At 39.0% G+C, this 20511-nt stretch overlaps 2 protein-coding genes across 12 annotated transcripts in view; one reads left to right on the forward strand and one right to left on the reverse strand.

Moving 5' to 3' along the window:
• LOC107222643 overlaps window positions 1-18352 on the forward strand; it is a 28328-nt gene extending 9976 nt beyond the window's left edge. The window contains exons 1-10 of one of the 11 annotated variants that reach the window (XM_046743697.1): window positions 185-798; window positions 10999-11118; window positions 11255-11509; window positions 11654-11757; window positions 11839-12030; window positions 12128-12273; window positions 12374-12500; window positions 12603-13052; window positions 13221-14652; window positions 14734-18352. In XM_046743697.1, coding sequence (XP_046599653.1) covers window positions 11341-11509; window positions 11654-11757; window positions 11839-12030; window positions 12128-12273; window positions 12374-12500; window positions 12603-13052; window positions 13221-14652; window positions 14734-16241 — 4128 coding nt within the window. In that variant the 5' untranslated portion in view covers window positions 185-798; window positions 10999-11118; window positions 11255-11340 and the 3' untranslated portion in view covers window positions 16242-18352. Of the gene's footprint in view, window positions 1-184; window positions 799-10998; window positions 11119-11254; window positions 11510-11653; window positions 11758-11838; window positions 12031-12127; window positions 12274-12373; window positions 12501-12602; window positions 13053-13220; window positions 14653-14733 lie in introns of those variants that run through there. The other 10 variants (XM_046743704.1, XM_046743705.1, XM_046743701.1 and 7 more) reach the window with 10 other exon arrangements.
• On the reverse strand, window positions 18188-20385 carry LOC107222645 (charged multivesicular body protein 2a). The gene is made up of 5 exons (XM_015662091.2): window positions 20192-20385; window positions 19748-19921; window positions 19507-19682; window positions 19273-19407; window positions 18188-19121 (listed from the first exon to the last, which is right to left on the reverse strand). Exons 2-5 carry the CDS (start codon window positions 19913-19915, stop codon window positions 18896-18898), a joined length of 705 nt encoding a protein of 234 aa, XP_015517577.1. The 5' UTR covers window positions 19916-19921; window positions 20192-20385; the 3' UTR covers window positions 18188-18895.
• Between the last annotated feature and the right edge of the window lie 126 nt (window positions 20386-20511).

Below are 20511 nucleotides of genomic sequence, written 5' to 3' on the forward strand. Positions count from 1 at the left end.
AGGCGATATCGACATCACCGAAACGTGAAGGATCAAATATAAGACAGGGATGAAGGGCGGGGTGGGAGGGGTAAGGATCAGGGGTTCGGGTGTATAAAACATCATATACAGAAGCGTAATGCGCCAGCCAACGGTGGCTCCGTCTCGCGGAGAGCTTTCGAATTGCAGTAGCAACCCTCGGAGCTTTATTCCCTGGTCGACTGATACGGGACCACCATCGGATAGACGGTGTGCGGGTTCTCCGTCCCGGTCTGATAAGTTTATTACGGAAAAAAAGAAATTCCTCGATTAACCCTCGACGCGTAAACTCGATCGCTGTTCTAACAATAACGGGACGCGTATAAAATTAACGCAATTATCGTTTATCGTAAAGTCGTGCAGACCACCCCCTCTTATTGGCGTATATAATTAATCATACTTCGACCGAGACACCCGTGCGTAATACAAACTGTGTAATATATTGTATTATGCCATGTAATATAATGCATTGTACAGTTTATACGTATATACATATGTATATATAATATATACGTACATACACATGTATGTATACTGTATGTTGTATGATATTTGTGTGTATATATATATATATATATATATATGTATACGTATATCGGCAGCCGGAGAGTTGAATTATAAATCACATGAATAGTTATGGCGTTCGGCAAGATCGTTGAGACTGCGGTGGTAAGAAAAGTGAATCGTCGTCGTCGTTTTTGTAATTTTAATCCAAACTCCAAACGAAGCGACATCGCGAAACAAAGATGAAGAGAGGCTGCACCCGCTGACATGATAAAGGTATACGCCGTTTCTAAACCCCACCGTTTTTACTTCCATATTTTACTTGTCATTAATCGATCACATCCCCACCCGTCGTTACGAATTTCATTCCGATTCCCACCAACGGATTGCGTCATTCATGCATGCATTCGTTTCACCCTCTGCATCGCCGATCCAGTATGTTATACATGTTATATATATATATATATTATTTACAAGATCGTTTCGCTAAAGCTGATGGAAAAAGACGCGCGATATGTTATCTCTTGCTTTTCGCATAGATGTGAAAAATCGCTGAAAGTATACGCGTCCTATCCTATCGAACAATACTTCTTTCCTATAACCGTGCCTAGTGATGTAATGCAACAGACAATGCACGGCGAGCGAGCCGTAAGATAAGAGAGGCTCTCTCTTGCGCAGATATATCGCCGGCGTGTGCATACCCGTAATACATTTTCTACCGCAGAACACTATCCGAGGATTGTTGTAATTATATGCTTCGAACGTACATATTTCTGTACAACAGTCACGGCACAAAACGCGATATGATTATCTTCGCCGACACGCGATTGTCTTAGACACGTACGATGTACAGCGTCGTATTTCACGCTTTGTACTATCGGCAATAATTTCGTCACGTACGTTATAAAAATAAAAATAAAAAAAAAAAACAGGTTACTTATAAACACCATCGATCGCATCTCGAGCGATTTCTTAAAAATCAACAGGATTCCGTCACATAACGAACAGGATATCGCCAATGCTATAGATTCATCGTTTCGTTGCATATGACATATCGTACGTGCGTCAATGTATGTGTATGTACGGTACGTAGGTACGTAAGTACGTAAGTACGTTTAATATCTATATAGAAGCATAGTGTTTACCGTGCTTTATAAATAGGGCGGTATACGGAATGCGGATAAATCGATACGCGCTGCTTTCATTCATGGCTGCCACCCTTGCGCTGGCACGCTGCGAAGCTTCGGCTGTTCCTGTATCTACTGCTGTATCCATCCCCCCCTCCATCTCCGCCCATTACAGGTATACCCTTATATATTATATACATATATATACATATATATATATACACACATATATACGCGTTTGCCCACGTCACCCGCACGTCGCCCACGCCGCCCCCGCAACACCCCCTCTTTGCCTCGCCCCTCCGCAACATCCATTCCTCCCTACCTCCCTTCATCCCTCCATCCCTCGACACTCTTTCAGGGAGCGCGCACATTTTTCGCCCTCCTATTTTCAGCACATTCACGTTGTGTAGATGTTCACGGACCTGTATAGATATACATACATACACGTACGCGTTATACTACGAGGGTACGGATGCCAACTGTCATGTGATAGATTGTTTCTTATATTTGTTGAATTTATTATCATTGCTGGTTTGAAATAATGGAGGAATAATATACTTGTAACTGTATTTTGTTGGGATTTTTTGATTTTTTTTTTTTGAGTATTCCTGTTGCGAAGTTTAAACTGTACGCGCGTATCGTTGTAATTATTATATGTCGGATCGTTTCTCGCTTGTGCAATTGCATGCTGAATATTGGTACGGTTAGAGAAACTATGAGACAGGAAGATTTATTAGTTCGCTAGATTCGCATGACATCTTTGTTAATCGAATTGAATAATTATTTCTGTATTTCTATGTAATTCGTGGTGTGTAATTGTTTCGCGTTGCAACGATTTAAAGTTAAAATAATACATTACGGCTAAGGATGATAATTGTATTATTTATTTGGCCGAAAGTATTGTTGTAAACGTTGATATTTATACGTGTTTGTGGATAAAATTTGTCTTTCGTACAACAACACCCGTTGCGTCAGATTCGGATTGCAATACAGTTGTACAGTATTCAGTTCTATCTACCGAACTCCACGTAAATACATGTCGCGTTTGATATTCAGGTTTTATTATTAGGTAATTTATTGCTCAGTGATGCAATGAAAGAATACGAAAAATCCATCTAAGCTGTATTCTTTAATCACTCTGTAATACTTGTACAAAATATGTCCAGTTATTGCCGCATCTACAACGCTAATAAAAATGCTGCAACCCACAGGACTTGTGATTATCAGTTACACAAGTGCGTGTAAACGTCAATTACCATTCGACCAGAAATCCTCGCCTTTTATTTTCAAGAAAAGCGTGACGAAGGTCTGGGTGGGTGCAATTCGAGAATGAAAGACGAATTAGAATTCTATGGACTTTTACACCCTCGAATCGAATATTGTTACATAGTTAAAATAAAAAGAATGTCCCGGCAAGTCCACTAAAATTTACAGATTGATTTGACCATTTTATAAAAATTTATCTGTACACGCTCTGTACTAAATTGTATGTATATTACTTAATACCAAATCTTCTTTCGTTTTTTTTTCTTACGGAAAATCGCAGGCTATTGTTAGTAAATTGATTGTCAGACAGTAATATGGTTACTAGGTAATATCAAAGTCATCGGTATTATTGTAAATAAAAATTGTCATTAATCCCAGTCATATTTCTTGAAAGCTCACTGGAAAAATCCTACTTTCAGCTTGGAATACCTGGAAAAGTCGGGGAATTTGAGATTCCAAAAAACGTGCGAACCCTGTAACGTAATATTTCACCCAATATTTTCAAGCCAATGATCGAGCCAACTCCAAAAGAGTTGTAGGCATGTCCCGGAGCACCTGCGGTAGCCCATCTTGCCTCTCTCTGACTCGTCTCTTGGCCTATTTTAAATATCGCGATGCACCCTTCGTCGCAGCCCGACAAGTTATTGACCTGAAAGAGACATTTAACGTTCACGTATATTCGTACTGGAGGACAATCTGTTTTAGCCAATTGCCAAGGATTTCTCGCCGCTGCAACCATGCGAATTGACTCTTCACGTGTATTTTATATATTCGTTTACGTACACTGAGAGAAATTTTTAGTTCCGATTACCGCTCGGTCCTTAACTATTTTCATTTTTTACCACAATCGAAAAAAATAATTCTAGTTACAAAATGAAAATTAGTTTTCTAACTGTTACCAGAAAGTCTGGTATCCGTTACTATTCTTTCTCATTAAGATCACTGTTGCTATATTTTCTTGCAACTGTTGCGATAATTTAATGCTCGTGCAGCAATAAATTGACGTTAAAGCCTTATTTAACGAAAAAACTAGAGTAAACCGAAGAAACTGATTTTGCGTTGGAATTACCAAAAAAGGATCGACGATAGCGCAAAATCGTTAGGCGTACCTCGTTTTTCGTAATACCAACAATATTCAAACAGTTTTTTCGACGATACCTGTTTTACTCAATTTTTCTAGTTACTGTAACAAATAAAAATTTTCGCTCTTTACGTTCTTATACAAGCATCCCGGTGTTGCGCAGCATCGTTGCTACAGATTTATAAATCATGTTATACTATCGCATGCCGCGAATGATCGTTGTCTTATAAAGTTGTAGAGCTTTGCGTTCAATGGGAGTACCCACACAGACCGAGTCCCGAAGAGCGATTTATCTTCGAACCCGTTTCGCGCCAGAGAAAGTTGTGACGTCGATAAATTCCCCGGTTCTATGTAATATTGATCATGCTTTTGCTTTCGCGCCGATTGCCTTATGATTTCGTTGATTCTGTGCGTGGCTCATCTTACACCCTGTTTTTTCTACGCGCGTGATTCGATTCGGATTTATCTTTTATACGCTGATCTATCTGGAGAAAGAAAAGAGGATGAAGTATGTAATTCTCGAAAGCCGACACCTTGTAATTCATTCTAAAATTGCGCAATAATAATTTTTTCCCTGATCTTTCGTTTATACGTCAACGTTACTAACTTCAGCGTCACAGAAAGAAGATAACTCTGCGATTAATGGCGATAGATCGTTAGATCAGTGACCCTGGTATTTCCTACCTAGACATACCCGAGATTCACGTCTCATATTTTTCGGTATTTATCAAAAGGCGGTATGCGGATCTAAACGCCGTAAAACTCGTAAAACCCGATTTCAATCTCAAGGAGTTTACGACTCTGACGCTTCGATTATTTTTTGTATTCATTCTATTCGTCGTCGTCATTATAATACAAACTGATCTCCGATCATTTGTAACTTTGGGCGGGGATTATATTCACAGGAAAGCACGAATATATAGTTTCGATGAATCCACGAGCTCCGATCGTTTCAGATTCTCGAATTGAATACAACAATCTTGAGGTAGGAATTTTCGAACCACTACCGTACAAACGTTGATCCGATTGATTGAAACGGTCCTTGAGAGTCAAGTCTTGGGTTCTTTCGACTGTACGTACAATCACGATTACTTGGCCGTCTACCGTGCATGGGCCGAATGGTGGCATTTGCAACTTCTCGGTGTTACTGCAAGGCCGAGTGGAGGGTGAAGCATAAAAGAAGGCGGTGTGCGTAAAGCCGTGGTAAGTCAATTTTTACAAGGCGATTTGAAGGCGGGGGAATTATTAGCTGCAGAGGTTGTCCTTACCATTGGCACGAAAGGAGAGTTTGCGATTTATATACCGAGGACAAGGCTGTTTAAGCAACTACGCTTCAAGAATGTAACCCGAGAACTTGTCGCTGCAACGTTTCTATGTATCTACGTATACAATTCGTTTTTTACCGCGCGCTTATAGTAACTTTAATCCCATTTTTTCCCCTTTTACTATTTAGGTTTCTAGGATGCAGCCGTTAACCATAACCCTGCAGCTGCTGCCGCGCTATACTATCTGGCACGCTGATTGTTTTTCCTCCGATGTCACACGGCTTCTTTGTTCTTTCGCATTTTTTTTTTCTTTTCTTTTTTTTTTTGTTCTCTTTTCTTTCTCTTTCTCTATCTTTTTTCCCCACCCTCCATTTCGTGCCTCGCAATTAAGAACGCGTATATGCAATGTATATTGAGATCACACCTGCACGCGATAATATCACGTTCACACCGCCGCCCCATCAAGTCAAATCACTGTTGGTGGAATCGAAAAAGACAGGGAAAATCGAAAATTTCAGATTCGATCAAATCCGAAGAAAAGATCTTTGTCCAGGGATTTTAGGGATCGCTGATAACTAATCTGAAATCAAATTTCAAACATTCAAAATGGTGGATCCAATATGGCGGACGAATATTTCAAATTTGATAGAATACGGTCAAGAACTTTATGCAGGGGTCTTCGGGGTCGCTGATTGGATTCACCATGCTGTATTTTTAAAGTCTGATTTCAGATTCGTAATCAGCGATCCTTAAAATCCCTGGACAGAGTTTTTTCTCCGGATTTGAACAAATTTGAAATTCTCGTTCGCCATCTTGAATTTTTAAAATCAAAATTCAAATTCGTAATCAGCAACTCCAAAAACTTGCAATTTATGTAAAACATGTATACGTGTAGAGGGGTAACTTTTTCGGAAATAAATTGTTTCAACGTTCATATAATCATAACGAACATAACGTATTTAAATTGACAACATTTCAAGTGGACCGTTTTGATATATTGTAAGTGAGGAATAGGAATTGGACCGAATTCAACTCTACGTGCGAACTATAAATTTGATCCTCATTCTCACATAATTCGTATAGAATTGAACTCGCATTTTGTTTCGGACCTTTATATACACACCATAACCGAAAGATTGAGGCAATAATGATCACTGTACGTATAATCATAAAATGTGTATGTATGACGGCAAGTATTACGTAATCGAATCATCAAAGTATTTCACGATCAGAAGCTGCGTTGCTTTCGAGCTCTCAATCCGCCAATATTCAACAACTTTGCTTTCAAACATCGTCGTAGTGAAGTACGTCGCTCTTCCCCCTCCTTTAATCTTAATCGACATTCCTTGTCACCGGCTCTGTTTCAAAGATTCTCCGCATTGCATTTAATAATGAATTTTTTTTCTCCATACGTCGATATAACTTCACGGCTAAAACTCTTTCTACCAGGCGCAGATTCGCTTATCATACCAAACTTCTTGCACGATGAAACCCTTTAGTCTTCACTCTTTCTTTTCCTGTCTAATTATGTGCGAATAAGATGTTTGGCGATGATCTGCCAAATTTTTGCAAAGGGCTACGCATATCGCATATCCGGTAGATTCGGAACGTAAGTTACATACTTGGACTTGTGGCCGCAGGGTTGATACTTAAAATTTTCGTTGCAAATCCGCCCTCCCCCTCCATCACCGCCGTACTACATGGCCCTCGGTTTTCATCGATCTACACGAGCCTAGTTGCCTTGTACCTGCCTCTGCAGTGCCCTAAATATTGCTTTGAGAGGTCTTCATTTTTTTCGTACCTATACACATACTGCGATTATACCTATGTATAGTACCCTAGTCAATTTGAGATACAGACATAGACTCGGCTATACGTACGAGTATATCATTGCTTTCACAGTCGACACAATGATCAGATCGAAACTTTGTATCTTAATGTTAAACGTACTGTTTATTACACGTACGTATACTTTTGAAGCCTTGAGATTGATTATAAAAAGTTGGGCTGGTTTTCTGTGGTAAAGCATATCCATAAGAAGTGATCTCCCGTTTCTTAAAACGTCCGGCTCTCCCGGTCAGGGTTGAATGCTATTCTAAATTTTTTTTCCCCGTCCTAATCTGCTCAGTTCGTGTCGTGCGTTTCTCTGTATCTCAGCATCTCTGCAAACTAGATTTAGATTTTACAATTTTTTTTTCTTCCGCCTCCCGTAACGCTGTATAAAAACAGATAAAGCCGTGTACGGTTGTTGTATTGTTTAGCAGTATAACCTGCACGATATTCGATGCTTGAATCAAGTCTGATACGCCATAACGGTGTATAAGATAAACTCCCTTCTCACTTGAGGTTTGAGAATTATATAGATTACTTCAGAGGCTGAAAATACTTTGTTAATTAACACTTTTCCTGAATCATCTTTCCGGTGAATTTCTATACGCCTATAATATAATCTTTTTCATAAATGTGAATAACAAACCGTGCACGGATCGTCCGGCAACAGTTGATGACAGTACGTCATACGCGTCAAAGCGGAGGCTGGAGACTTGACATCTCATATTGTAAACTATGTTAAACTAGTCCATGGAAACTGGAGGTTCGGCCTGAAAGCAATATCGAGTAAATTCATCGCGCAGTCGCTGGCTGCTTTCGCTGTCTGCGGAGAGATGACGAGCCCTTTGATGCGTGCACAACCGCCCTTCTTCAAAGTGCACCACGTACCGACCCGCAGTTGCAGTGGGCCGAGTATCATCAGCCATGTTCGCCACTCTGAGGCACGCGACATCAAATTTGCATTACCGTATCGGTGCTGCTTCTTCGACGCGTCGGATTAACCATCGAGCTTGTTGGACTTTCGCACTTGCATTTTGATTCCACGACACTGACGATCTTATTTATTGCATCAGTGTCATTTGTTGCGTGCGTTTCCGCCCACCATTCGTGGATATATTCTTCTTTCTTACAATTGTCGTCTACATATTCTTATGTCACACACCCATGGACAAGGACGTGGTTGATCTCATCATTTTTCTCGATGTTTGCCGGCTCTACTTACAAGCCAAAAAGAGGGCCAGGAACTTAGGAACCCTCTGGGCTATCCTCACTTTTATTCGCACCGAAAATCCCGTCTCCTTTTTACGATGGTGCCAAGCCTACAACGTCCCTTACTTGATGTACCGCAAAATTCATCTTGCGAGACGACGGCTCGAAGATACTGAAAGAAATACCCTGAACCTTACGAATCTTCTTCGAATTTTACAACGATTGTTTTACTGCTGGTGTCTCCAACCTCCCGTAGTATCTAGTTGGGAGTTTGATTAGCCCTTTGTGGCTGCTGCCTGCCGCTTTCAATCAACTAACGAATTGGGTAAGAAGAGAAAGAATTAATATGATTGTAAAAATAAACCTCATACTTGCATTCCGATGATTGCTTCAACTATTGGTAAATTGTTTTTAACCATTGAAACGGGTGAGTATTCATTCCTGCTCTTCCTGCTTCTTGGCCAGTCTGTTCAGCAGTTTTGAATTTTACCTGCGTCTTTTTTTTCGCGGTATGACTAATCGGCGTGTCATTTATTTTACCGTTCTTCGTGACTCCGTTTTATGGCGAATGCAACGCATGCAATTGAGTGAAGTGTTTCATGGAATATCACCGTAGTTCTACGACGTTGAAGTCAACAAGATTCGTGTATAGAGGAGTATATTAGTATTCGTGTATATTCAATGAGTCGTGTTAATTTTATTTACATGTATTCAAAAAATAACTCAATACCAAGAAAAAGCTCGAAACTGCGCTAAAAAAAAAAAATATATCGTAAAGAAGAGAAAATCGTCCGCTGTTCAAACAAGTCAATTAACGGTCAGGTTTCTCCCATTCTCCATAACCAGTACAGGTATTATAAGTTTACAGAAATTCTCGAACTTGATGTAACGCGTATAATCGTCTACGTACATACACACCGCGCAGTAAGCGAGAATTTTTTATTTTTGTGAATAAAATTGTACACGCTGCGTCGGGATTACTTTACTTGACAAAGAATGAATAGAGCCATTATACAATTCGTATAACGGCGGCTTGCATGATTCACCTGAATAATAATTAAACACTTTTAGAGTTGGTCATAAAACTGCAGGCTTGGTTGTCCAAAAAATAATTCGAGTGTCTGTAACCTGTAGAAAACTAAAATATGGAGTTTGTGAAAGTGCACAGCTTAGATCCAATTACTAGAATTTTATCTCGCCAATATGGAGAATTTCTTGAAATTTCTATGCTTACAACACAGTCCCGGTTAAGTGAGAATATGTAGCTGTGTCGTAATAAGTTTTCAAATAGTAATAAAATCTGTTGAACGTCTGCGTTATTGTTATGTTTTGATTAAAAAATATTTGGATCAATGCACGTTATCTGCTCGGAGAGGTACGTACAACAGACTCCATATACTTTATCTGATCATTTCTATTCGGGTCACTCAACCGCGCCATGTCAATGATCATTGTCTCTTGCGGAGATGGTATAATTAGCGACAACGTTCAGCCAAGCTTACGAAAATTCTGTGTTCAAGACTTTATTCGATATCCGGTATCATTCGAAGTTAACATTCGAAGAATAACGACCATTTGTTGATCCTCACATATAATACCATATTGTATTACATCTTGACGATGTTTAAGTTAGTAACATTGGTGAAAAATATCACTATTATCTTAATTCTAGAATGATCTTTAAGTAACTAGGATTTCGAATACGAATTACGAGTGTATTTTGTTTTATTACGGTTTTGCCTGAATTTGGGACAATTCCAAAATGGCGAAGTAACGGTTTTTTTTCAGCATGAATCGTCACTATAACGTTACTTACTTCAGTATATCATACATCTTCTCCAGACGTGCAAAAATTATAGAACAACCATCCACTGCGAGCGAGAAGTGACAATTAAGAAACGAACGGACCTTGCGTAATATCCGCGACTCGCCAGAGCTGACGGCCTTTTATTCCGTGCACAGCAACCCAGTTCCGGGACCGGATCGCCTTAATCTCGATGAGTTACTTACGTTAAAGGCATACCTATAGGTATACATTTGGTGGGCTACAGCGTAGCGCAGTACCATGGAAAGTATAATCTCCAAATTTTTGCCACCCATAATGTATGGACTTATTCGAGGAGATTAACCAAAACAGTCGAAGAGAATGGAGAAATTGTTATCTGATTTTTTAACAAAGAACATTTCTGTCAAAAATCATCCGGCGCTCACGATTACGCCTCGGCGACTTGATCTACGATACGTTCTTATGAGGTGGCACTGCCTACTTATCCATTATATTATACCACATATACATACAGTTATTAATGTACTACGGTTATACATTATGGTATTGTTCATTTATTCCGCAAACAATATACCATTTGTTTGGGTCAGACCATAGCCACACGGGGCCTTGAAACTTTACTTTTCAAATTGCCGACAGGTAAGCAAGCCCCTCTGCGAGGAGTACACGTTCAGTCTGCCAGATTTGCCGTTAATTGCGCAACGATTTTTTTTTTTTTTACACACTTGCTCGGATATCGCCACTCGCGTGTTGCGTGATGCCCTGGAGACTGTCGAGTAAATCCGGAACTTATTGTCAGTTCGTTGACCCCTAATTATTATTTCTTCGCATCTTCCACCACCTTCGATGGCATGGAAATCAATTAATTGACTCTAAGATGATTTGTACTTTGGGCTGAACGATGGACAGTGAACTAGAAGATAACGTTCCGGGTGAATTTATAATACTTTACTCACCCTTCAACCAATCGACTCCTAGGACTTCGAAATTTGAGATAGAATACTCAGGGTTAGAAGATGTTAGAGGCTGGTGTGTATAAACATTAATTAACAGACGTTTCTTCACGGGCTCAATTACTGACACAATTTCCATGACTAATTCGGTCCAGTTATTAAAAATATCTATGTACTAATGATCAAATGTGTCTGCGGACATATCATTACAGGCAGAAGAAAATATTGCCTAATTCTGTTACAGCAGTAATGCTAAGAGTGTGGATGTGGGTAAGAAACCGTCATCTTAACGAGAGGGATGTCTGAAAGTGACGGAGAGCAGACAGCTAGGTCTGTGGCCTTGGAGCAAGCATATGTCCACGAAGTGTACGAGCAATGCGCCGAGAAGACTGCCCAGAGTCGACACTGGCCTCGTATATATCAGTTTCTTGAAGAGCTTGAGCCTGGGGCCCTTGTATGTGACGTTGGTGAGTAAAGACAAGACGTCTTTCCCGGTATTCTTGGAATTTCTAGCATCAGAACTGAGAAGGACCATGTCTACCACTCTCCCGCCATCCTTATGCAAATGGAGTTGCCTGCCGATTATAATATCCCATAAATTATTGTCTCAGGTTGTGGCAACGGGAAGTATTTGAGCGTCAATCAGAGTATATTTAAAGTTGGGGCAGACAGGTGCAAACATCTGACGGACATTGCACGAGAAAAAGAAAATGAGGTATGCTGTGCAGTACTGTAGTATAGCGGCATAACCAGAGTTATGAAATTGCACGTATTATATTTTGAATTCAAATTCCAGGTCTTGATTTGTGACAATCTGTCATTACCTTTTCGCGATGACAGCTTTGATGCAGTTTTATCCATTGCTGTTGTTCATCATTTTGCGACAACTGAGCGGCGAATTCACGCGCTTAAGGAATTGGCAAGAGTATTGCGAATTGGAGGACGGTTGGTAATATCTGTCTGGGCTATGGAACAGCGACACAGAAAGGTGAATTGAGAACTATATAACTTTCAATTAGGCTGTAAAGTGACATTTTTCGTTGGAAGTCTTGACACATTTTACAATGTAATGTTTATTTTACCAGTTCGAGTCTCAAGATGTGTTGATTCCGTGGCCCAAAGCCTACTGTCTTAGCTCGTTTTCGAATGGAGCTACATATTCGGGAATTCCATATGCCGATGAAATACAACACAACCAGATAGCCCCAAAGGATTTTCTAACATCCAAGAGGTACTTGTTACCGCTTACCACACTGAATGTTTTCAAACTACGATGAAATCCCATCTGATATGTGAACTGTAAAAATACTTGGAAGTGTAATCATTTTCAGAAATAGTCGAAAAAAGTATGGAACCAAAAGTTACTGGATTGATCCAGTGCTAAGCCCATCTCCCTCAACCAGCAGTCTCTCTAGTCCAAATGAAACATGCTACAGTTTTGTGCGCAGAGCCTTACAGGTGAGTCATTGCTCATTCTATTTCTGACAAACAGAATTTTACGCACAATAACGTTTTGGCACTTGTTTTCATCGAAGCTAATCACTGACGTTTGATATTCAGAAATTGGCAGGAGGTAAGCGCAACTGCCCTGGAAGTCGTCCTTGGTTTTTGGAGACTTGGAGCCAAAGCGGAGGAAAAGTAAAACGGCACATGCAACAGGAATATGATAGCGGGGATGTGGACGATTTGCCAATAGAATTGCGCCGACTTGAGGACTTGAATGCAACGCTCAACAAATATCCTGACACCCTGAGTGTCAAGTCAAAAAGCCTTGGTGATATTCTGGAAATACAACGACTCAACCTAGTGAGATCACGCTCTAGTATACCTGGTCTCTGCTCTACGTTAACATCTGATTCGTTCTTAAATGAAACGGCCGAAACTCCACCCCTTACCAATGCAAAGCCTAAGCTTGTGAAGCAAAAGTCTCATTTCATAGAAGATGTATGTGTAGAAATTTCTGAAAACACTGCCATTCAAGAACTCATTAAGGACCTTCCAGATTTTCAGGTGAATTTTCTTTCAGATCAGATATGCCAATATTATTATATTGTTGATTTATCATTTTTTTCGTGGCATTGATACCTCGTCCTCTAGCCTGCAAACCTTTATCATTGGTAATAACAAATTGTTCTGCAACGAAGGCTGCTTCTAACTCAATCTTGCTTCTCATTTCAGACTGTACAAAGGTTCCCTCTAAAACGTGGAAATGTACAGAAACAGAGCTCTCTGAACGAGGAGTTGATGTCTATTGATCGACTGAAGGAAAAGGAAAAAGTGCGAAGGAACATAATGAAGCAAGCTTCGCTAAACGAGGAGATAATATGTAACCGAAAAGCATTCGAAGCATTCAAGGATTCACTTTATTCTACGAATGCTACAAAACGATTCCAACTGTTGAAAAGTGGCCTTACAAATAGAATAAAACAGTCAACCACGAATATAGAAAAGGTGTCTGGTATGTCAATTAAAAACGGATTTGTCAAAATGCTCCAAGGTTGGACATCTGCTGAAAACGAAGATGAAACAAGCTGCAGTACGATGATGCCCTGTGAGCCGGTGTCGTCGAAATTGAAACCCGCAGAGAAAGTTACGACGACAATAAAAAAAGATGCGGAAATAGTCGAGAGACGATTATCGCGTGAAGATGGATCAGATTCATCCAAGGACAGTAGTTTGCAAAGTGACACTAGTGTTGATTCGGAAGACAGTTTTGCTTCGGTTATTTACGTGCCAAAACACGACTTGTCATCCATTATTGATGCAATCTCAGCAACTCCTGGTTGTCAGTTAAGCGCTATGTCTGCTCCGCCTTCACCACGAGTGAAACACCCTCCTGATTTAATGGGACCAAGATTGAAACTGATTCCGATATCACCGCTGCTTAAACAATTTCCTGCCACCAGCAAGTCGTTACCACCGACAAGCCCACCTGGACTATCTCCTCGTACGCTAAACTCAATACCACCTAGGAAATTTTTTAGCGCTTTTTCTAGTAGTCATCAAACTTCTATATTTGATAAACTGATTTCTGCTGATGAGACCGACTTCAATTCTAGCAATCAACAGAAAATTACTGATTCTCAAAGTTCGGAGCTACTTGATCCACCCAGTGTTTGTACGGATTCTACAATAGAAAAACACAGCCCTACAAAGCAATTATCACCGACTCAAGTAGAGAACGAGCCAATGTCGCAAGCAACAAACACTGAGAATGTCGTATCATTGGACGAAGCCCCTCTGGTCCCAGTACCCGAGGAAGTCTCGATGCCACGAGCTAAGATCATAACTGAGAAATCCAGTACAGAATCTATCAACGAGGAAGAAAGTCGTAAATCGAGATTGAATCAAATAAAGGAACTCCTCAAACAAAAACCAGGCTTTGCGACTAGATGTGCCAAGCCGTCGTTCCCATTGGTCCGACGTGCCTCAGCGGCTGCTCCTGGTCGCTTAGAAACAGTTACTAGGCCTTTGCCGAGACTCTTGTCTTTAGAACTATTCAATCCGGAAACAGATGATTTGGATAGCGACTCAAGTGGGGTATCGTCCCCTGAATCCGTCGGTTCTGTAATCAGCGTGATATCGGATGAGCGTTTCACGACAGTTAAAGGTATAGTGAAATTTTGTCAAGTCTTAATGTCGTAGGTTTATTTAAAGTCTATTAATGAGCAATTCTTTGGTTAATTTTCAGATAACGTTAAATTGGATGGCAATGGACAAGAGATGTCGCAAAATCCAAACGAAAGGCACCCATCTTTGGTGGTAAGGCATTCCGAATTTAGTCATTTAGATAACAACAGCGCGTACGAATTATTGACACCCAGAAGCCTAAGTGAATCGTCGACGGAAGTGTCATTAGCATCGTCGCAATCAATTAGACTTTTGGAAGCAGCAGCCATCGTTGCCAGTTCTCTTGAGGATGCTGTGGAAACAGCAATCCAAGTGAAACCGCACAGTGACATGTACTCATCAAAAGCACAAAAATATACAACTTTGGATGATTCATTGAAGTTTCCAAATTCGTGGAGAAGTGATGGTGCCTCTCCCTCGGAGCTACAAGAGTTATTGGATGACTCAAAACCGAATTCTTTTTTGCCGGAGACAAAGACATGGGACGAAGAATGCCGACAACAGTTGATCGACTTTACGGAAAAATTGAATGAAAACCTCATCCATGACATTGATAAATATTGCCAAAAAACTGAACTGGAATTCAGCCAGGATTCAAAACCGAAAAGGATCGACTTGGATGTGTGTGTGGCGAACTTGGAACCTAAAGTCGTTAATTCTTTTATAATCGACTCGTATATACCTCGATACAAACAGCTGTCAGGCAACGAAAAATTGGCAACTTGTAAATATAGCGAACTAGTAGACACCAATGCCTGGTTAAATAAATGTACAAACGGTATGGAGATTTCAAAAACTGACAATAAGCCAAGCGATAATTTGCTTGGGCTAGAATGCTCAAACGCAGACATAAGTAGTAAAAGTATAATTAATAATTTACTCATTGAGAGAGGAAATGCCGAGGATATCATGGATTTTGTTTTGATTTCAAATAATGGAGAATATACCGTTCGAGAGAAGAATGAAATTAAAGATTCATGCACGGGACAAGGTGTGCCTGAAATACAGTCCCAGGGTAGCGCTACGAGATTTATCGAAGAAATTGAAGAAAAGGCACGTCTAAGATTCGGAAATTCGATCGAGTCAAGCGACATCGGAGATTCCATAGAAAACACTACCAGTCTTAGCGATTTCAGTCAAACCGAATCATTTCGAGAATCCGTAGCAATGGAAAAAACTCACAATGGTAGTTCAGCATCTCTCGGATCTTGTAATACCGAGTGTAAAAGTAAAAATGCCAAGAGCAAACTTCAGTCCGAAGGACGTTCAGCTTCGGAAGAGATTAACTCCCGTCCTCCGATGGTTAGGCAACAGGCGTCTGTTAATTCTGAATGTATATTATCTGCAACTAGCAATGGAACTTTAACAGGTTCATCTTCGCAAGAGTCATTGCCATCTGATCATGGAGGCGGAGCCATAACGTATCACCAGTACTATCATGTTTTCAGAGAAGGAGAGTTGGACCAACTAATTAATAAATATGTTGAAAATTTACATATTATTTCGTCCTACTACGACCACGCGAGTTGGTGCATAGTTGCAGAGAAAGTGCAAGTCTGGACTATATGACTCACCGCTACTTGCCAATATCAAATTTCCAATTTTATATATTTTCCTGCTTTTTTAAGCTGTTCTTCTCATAATAATTACCTATTACAATGGCTTGTAAATATGTAAAATATAATGTTTCTGAACTAAGCGCACAGGCTGGTAGATAATTTGTATAGTAAATAACACTTTTAGTTATAGATATTTATATTATTTAAATGCTTGATCAATGTTGAATTTTTTTTTTTTTCTTGTACGTTAACAAATATCGAAACGCCGATATTCTTTGCGCGTCATTAATTTATTATGTATTTCACCCTTCATTATTTCGAACTGATATTAGCAACGTGATAGAAACATACCTTCGAAAAGTTCTTGCCTACTAATTGAAATAAACGGAATATAATCTGAGGAATCAGGTGCAGTAAGTGAAAAACGAACAATTTTTGAATTATTCATAATGCAGAAATGACCTTCAGTTCTTGTTTTGATATTTTTACAGTATATTTTTTTGCAGAATGAAAGACTCGTGTTCCATGGTAATGCAGTACATACTGTAAGCAGAACTTATAGAACGAACGCCTAAATAATGTTATAAGAATGCTACGAGTCTTGTTGTCTACATTCGATTGTTGACTTCTATTTGAAGAGCTCTAAACTACCTAAGAACATAAGTAAAAAAAAAACCGTTTCACCCTGTAAATAAATATCCCTGTTCAAGAACTTAGACAATTTGTGAGATTAATCTATTAATGTTGTTTTACGTAAGCATCCGTCTAGCAATTGTCCGAATATACGAACTCCATCAAATTTACAAAAATCACTAACAATGATAATTAAATTTAAAAAAATATATCCATTAAAAATAGTAATAATAATAATATTGATAAAAAGTGGAAATGCTACTACTATTAAAACACAATATCACGGTTTGTTGTACTCAATCTAGATCTCGCTACATAAAAATAACAAAACAATATGATCGTATGTTTGTGAGATTTTCATAATTAATTCTCTGTACTGTCAATGATTTCACAATAATGCAAAAATTGTATAACTGATCATCTTTCATAATGTCTTACCTGCTTTGTTCCTTATCATGAAAATCTAATCTCACTGAGAAATCACACGAAGTAGACAGACGAAATCGGATATTGTTCAAAATGAAAAGTAGATCTACATAGATTGATCAATCGATGTGATTTCAGATACAGTGTGCTCAGCGGAATACCTTTTGTGTGATTACCATTTTCTTTTAAATGACACTGAATCAGTTGCAGTATTAAGCCTCGGGTGATATCGATAAGCTAACTTGCACAACATTGTCATCTATCAAATACTTCAGACGAATTGGCTTGTGTTTGAATACAGATGGTTTGGCATTCAATCTGTATTTATTTAGTTCTTGAGCTTCATAGGGTAGGATGCCATCATAACAGTGCAGAAATGGTAACTTCTTTTGCGGCAAGGAACATGCTAATCCAAGGAGGATCTTCATCTCGTAAACCCATAAGGTTTCAAAAAAATAATTCCTTGTCTTCCAAAGGTTAAATAAGTGAATACAGTAATGAACTTTGTGTTACTTCTCTATCTTAATTATTTATTAATTTTTTTTTCACTTAATTTAATAATAAAACACTATGTGAAAACGCAGAATTAACAAACTAATATTATTTTATGTTCTAGCTATAACCAAACTGATGTGGAAATTGTTCTTTTGCACATTTCACTAACGAACACAAAAGTATTCGTACAGTATAATACACATGTCATACTTTTGTAATCAAAGTATTGATTTAAAAAATGTTAATAATTGTACAGATTTCAACAGTGTGCAATTTATTTTTCTCAAAACGCCTGATGAACTGAAATGGCACACATGGTATCTCATCGATAACAGTAGCATTGCGAGTAGTGGAATGCGTAGTCATACTACTTCATTAGCAAATTTAAAAGTTCTCGAATTATTTAAGTTCAGGTTGCGTTGTCTTATTAACGCAAAGGCATTTTATTTAATTATTTAGACAGTATAAATAATGGTAAACATCAATGTAGGTACATACATGTGCATATTTTTTATGGTAATCTTGATATCAGTGAACTGGAGAGTAAAAAGTGAAGGCTGCTTTTTACAATGAGAAAAAAAATGTACTGACGGAGCTTATTCTTATGTTTTTCCTGATTTTAGAAAAATACGAAAATAAAAGTCTTAAATATTTTTCACATTAAATACACGAAACGAATTTTAACGTTTCATTCAACTTTCAGTATAGTTAATATGAAATGGTGTTTAATGTTTCTTTTACTGTAGCATATTGAAGTAACCAATTTCAGAGTTGTTTTAGCTCGAGTTCAAGAATTTGAAACGATTTCTAGTACTGTGGCCACTGGCCTCGAGTCACGAGAATCTTCAGTCTATCTTAATAAGCAGTTGGTACTTTAAGTATAGTAATGTTTTATGCGACTGTGAAACCAATAAGCTGCGTCAATTATCATTAATGCGTATAAAAAACAAAAACATGTTCCCGACATGCAGAAGACCAAATACGGATATAATTTGCGTCGGCTGCGTGAAGATCTTCATAGGTTCCAGCTAGCTCTTGATTTATCACAATATGTTAAGCAATTTCTGTACAGTATTTATAGATTTATAATAATTGGTATGAATGTGGAGTTTATTCACGACGTAAGTTTTCGAGCCTTGCTTGCAAGTCAGCGTCCGCATCATTGACATTACCAGCTCCGTCTGAACCGCCTGCGGTTCCGCCACCTCCAACTGCTGTTGCAATAGGTTGTTTATTTCCTGTCACACTCAAAGATCCGGATGCTTGAGGTAAACCAGACAATTGGTCCGTCAATTGCAGGCCAAGTTCATCCAGGACTTGGGAGACAACAGCGTCGCTAGATGAGTATGCAAGACAAATATTAGAGCTCTAACCATTTAATAAGGGATTAAAATTGGTAAATGGAATGAAACCACAGGATACCTCAAGAAGAGTACTTGCATAGGACAAAGATATGCGTTTTCGTCTGATTAATTGTTAATGATTACCTTTCTTCTTCATCTCCTTCATCTTCCATTGCATCGTCGATGGCATCATTCATGATTTCTTCCTTCATGTCCATTATTTCGGACTGCTTCTCAAATTCTTGTAAGATCTTTTGGATTTGTGGTAAATTCAGTTGTCTGGAACCCAGAAAAGGCAATGATGACGATTCACTCCCGAACAAGAGTTTAGCCCCTATAATTTTTTTTCTAATTGAATAAGATAAGCAGTAAACTTACTTATTCATACTCTGCATTGCTTTGGTTACACCCTTCATAGCTTGCGCCATGGTATTCTGAGAACGTAGTGTTTGTATTTTCAATGAAACAGCCTGAATATTAGCTTTCATTAGCATAAACTTCTTAACGTATCTTCTTGTTCTCACAAGATCCTTAGCCATTATTTTAACAGCTTCCTATAATATATAGGGACAAATTAGTACACTTTCATTACTGTCATTATATGATAGTGCAAACTTGCCATTTGTCCCTCTTTGGCGAGTTTTTTAATGTCGGCAATAATCTTCTTCTCCTGTTGCTCCATGCGCATTTTTTCCCTATCCAAGTCTCGCATCGCCTTGTTTAGAGCTCTTTGATTCTTTCGGAGCATCTCCTCAGGAGTAACACGTTTTCCAAATAGCCACTCCATTTTTTCCTAAGGAATATAAACGATTTGAGGTAAAATATTTTTGTTGTTATGAACAAAACCATGCCTATACAGTCGCTGACATGACATGGTACTTATGACTCATTCTATGCATTAGCGCGTTCTGTGTACTTCAGTGCTCAGTATCCTCAAGACGTTCTAAAAATCTGTAATTGGTATTTTTTTGCAATAGGAACGGCAGCAGCAACACAGTAAAGTTGTCAGTAACTAAAGAATAGTTATTTTAACGTAGCAGTAGGCAAAATATTTGTAACTTACTTTTCTCGCGCGATGACAGCCTTTTTCATACGTTAATCAGAAAATCACAGCTGATTCTCTGTATTCCACCTGTATTCACTGCTGTGAGTAGAACTATGCGAAGCTAAACTAGATCCACCTAGCGGGGTTTGAACCAAGCAAATTAAGTTCCTAATTTGCGGGGATTATTCTATGGTTCAGTGCTCCACGGAGACTGCCACAAGGAGCATCGACTGATATGGGTGAATTGACAAAACTTGTTACAGTAACCGTTCCGAATGCGTTTATTTTTTGTACCACTAGTGTCGCTAGTGTTCCTTTTGTACCAAGGTGTCATTAGC

The sequence above is a fragment of the Neodiprion lecontei genome, chromosome 6 (genome assembly GCF_021901455.1).
Source record: "Neodiprion lecontei isolate iyNeoLeco1 chromosome 6, iyNeoLeco1.1, whole genome shotgun sequence".
Taxonomy (NCBI): domain Eukaryota; kingdom Metazoa; phylum Arthropoda; class Insecta; order Hymenoptera; family Diprionidae; genus Neodiprion; species Neodiprion lecontei.

Bases quoted from the DNA above. Each gene is read 5' to 3' on its own strand.
- LOC107222645 (XM_015662091.2), bottom strand. From the start codon at position 19,915: ATGGAGTGGCTATTTGGAAAACGTGTTACTCCTGAGGAGATGCTCCGA. The intron at 19,408-19,506 runs GTAAGTTTACTG...TCTGGGTTCCAG, and splicing joins GCAATGCAGAGTATGAATAA to ACAACTGAATTTACCACAAA. The intron at 19,122-19,272 runs GTAATCATTAAC...ATACTCATCTAG, and splicing joins GAAGGAGATGAAGAAGAAAG to CGACGCTGTTGTCTCCCAAG.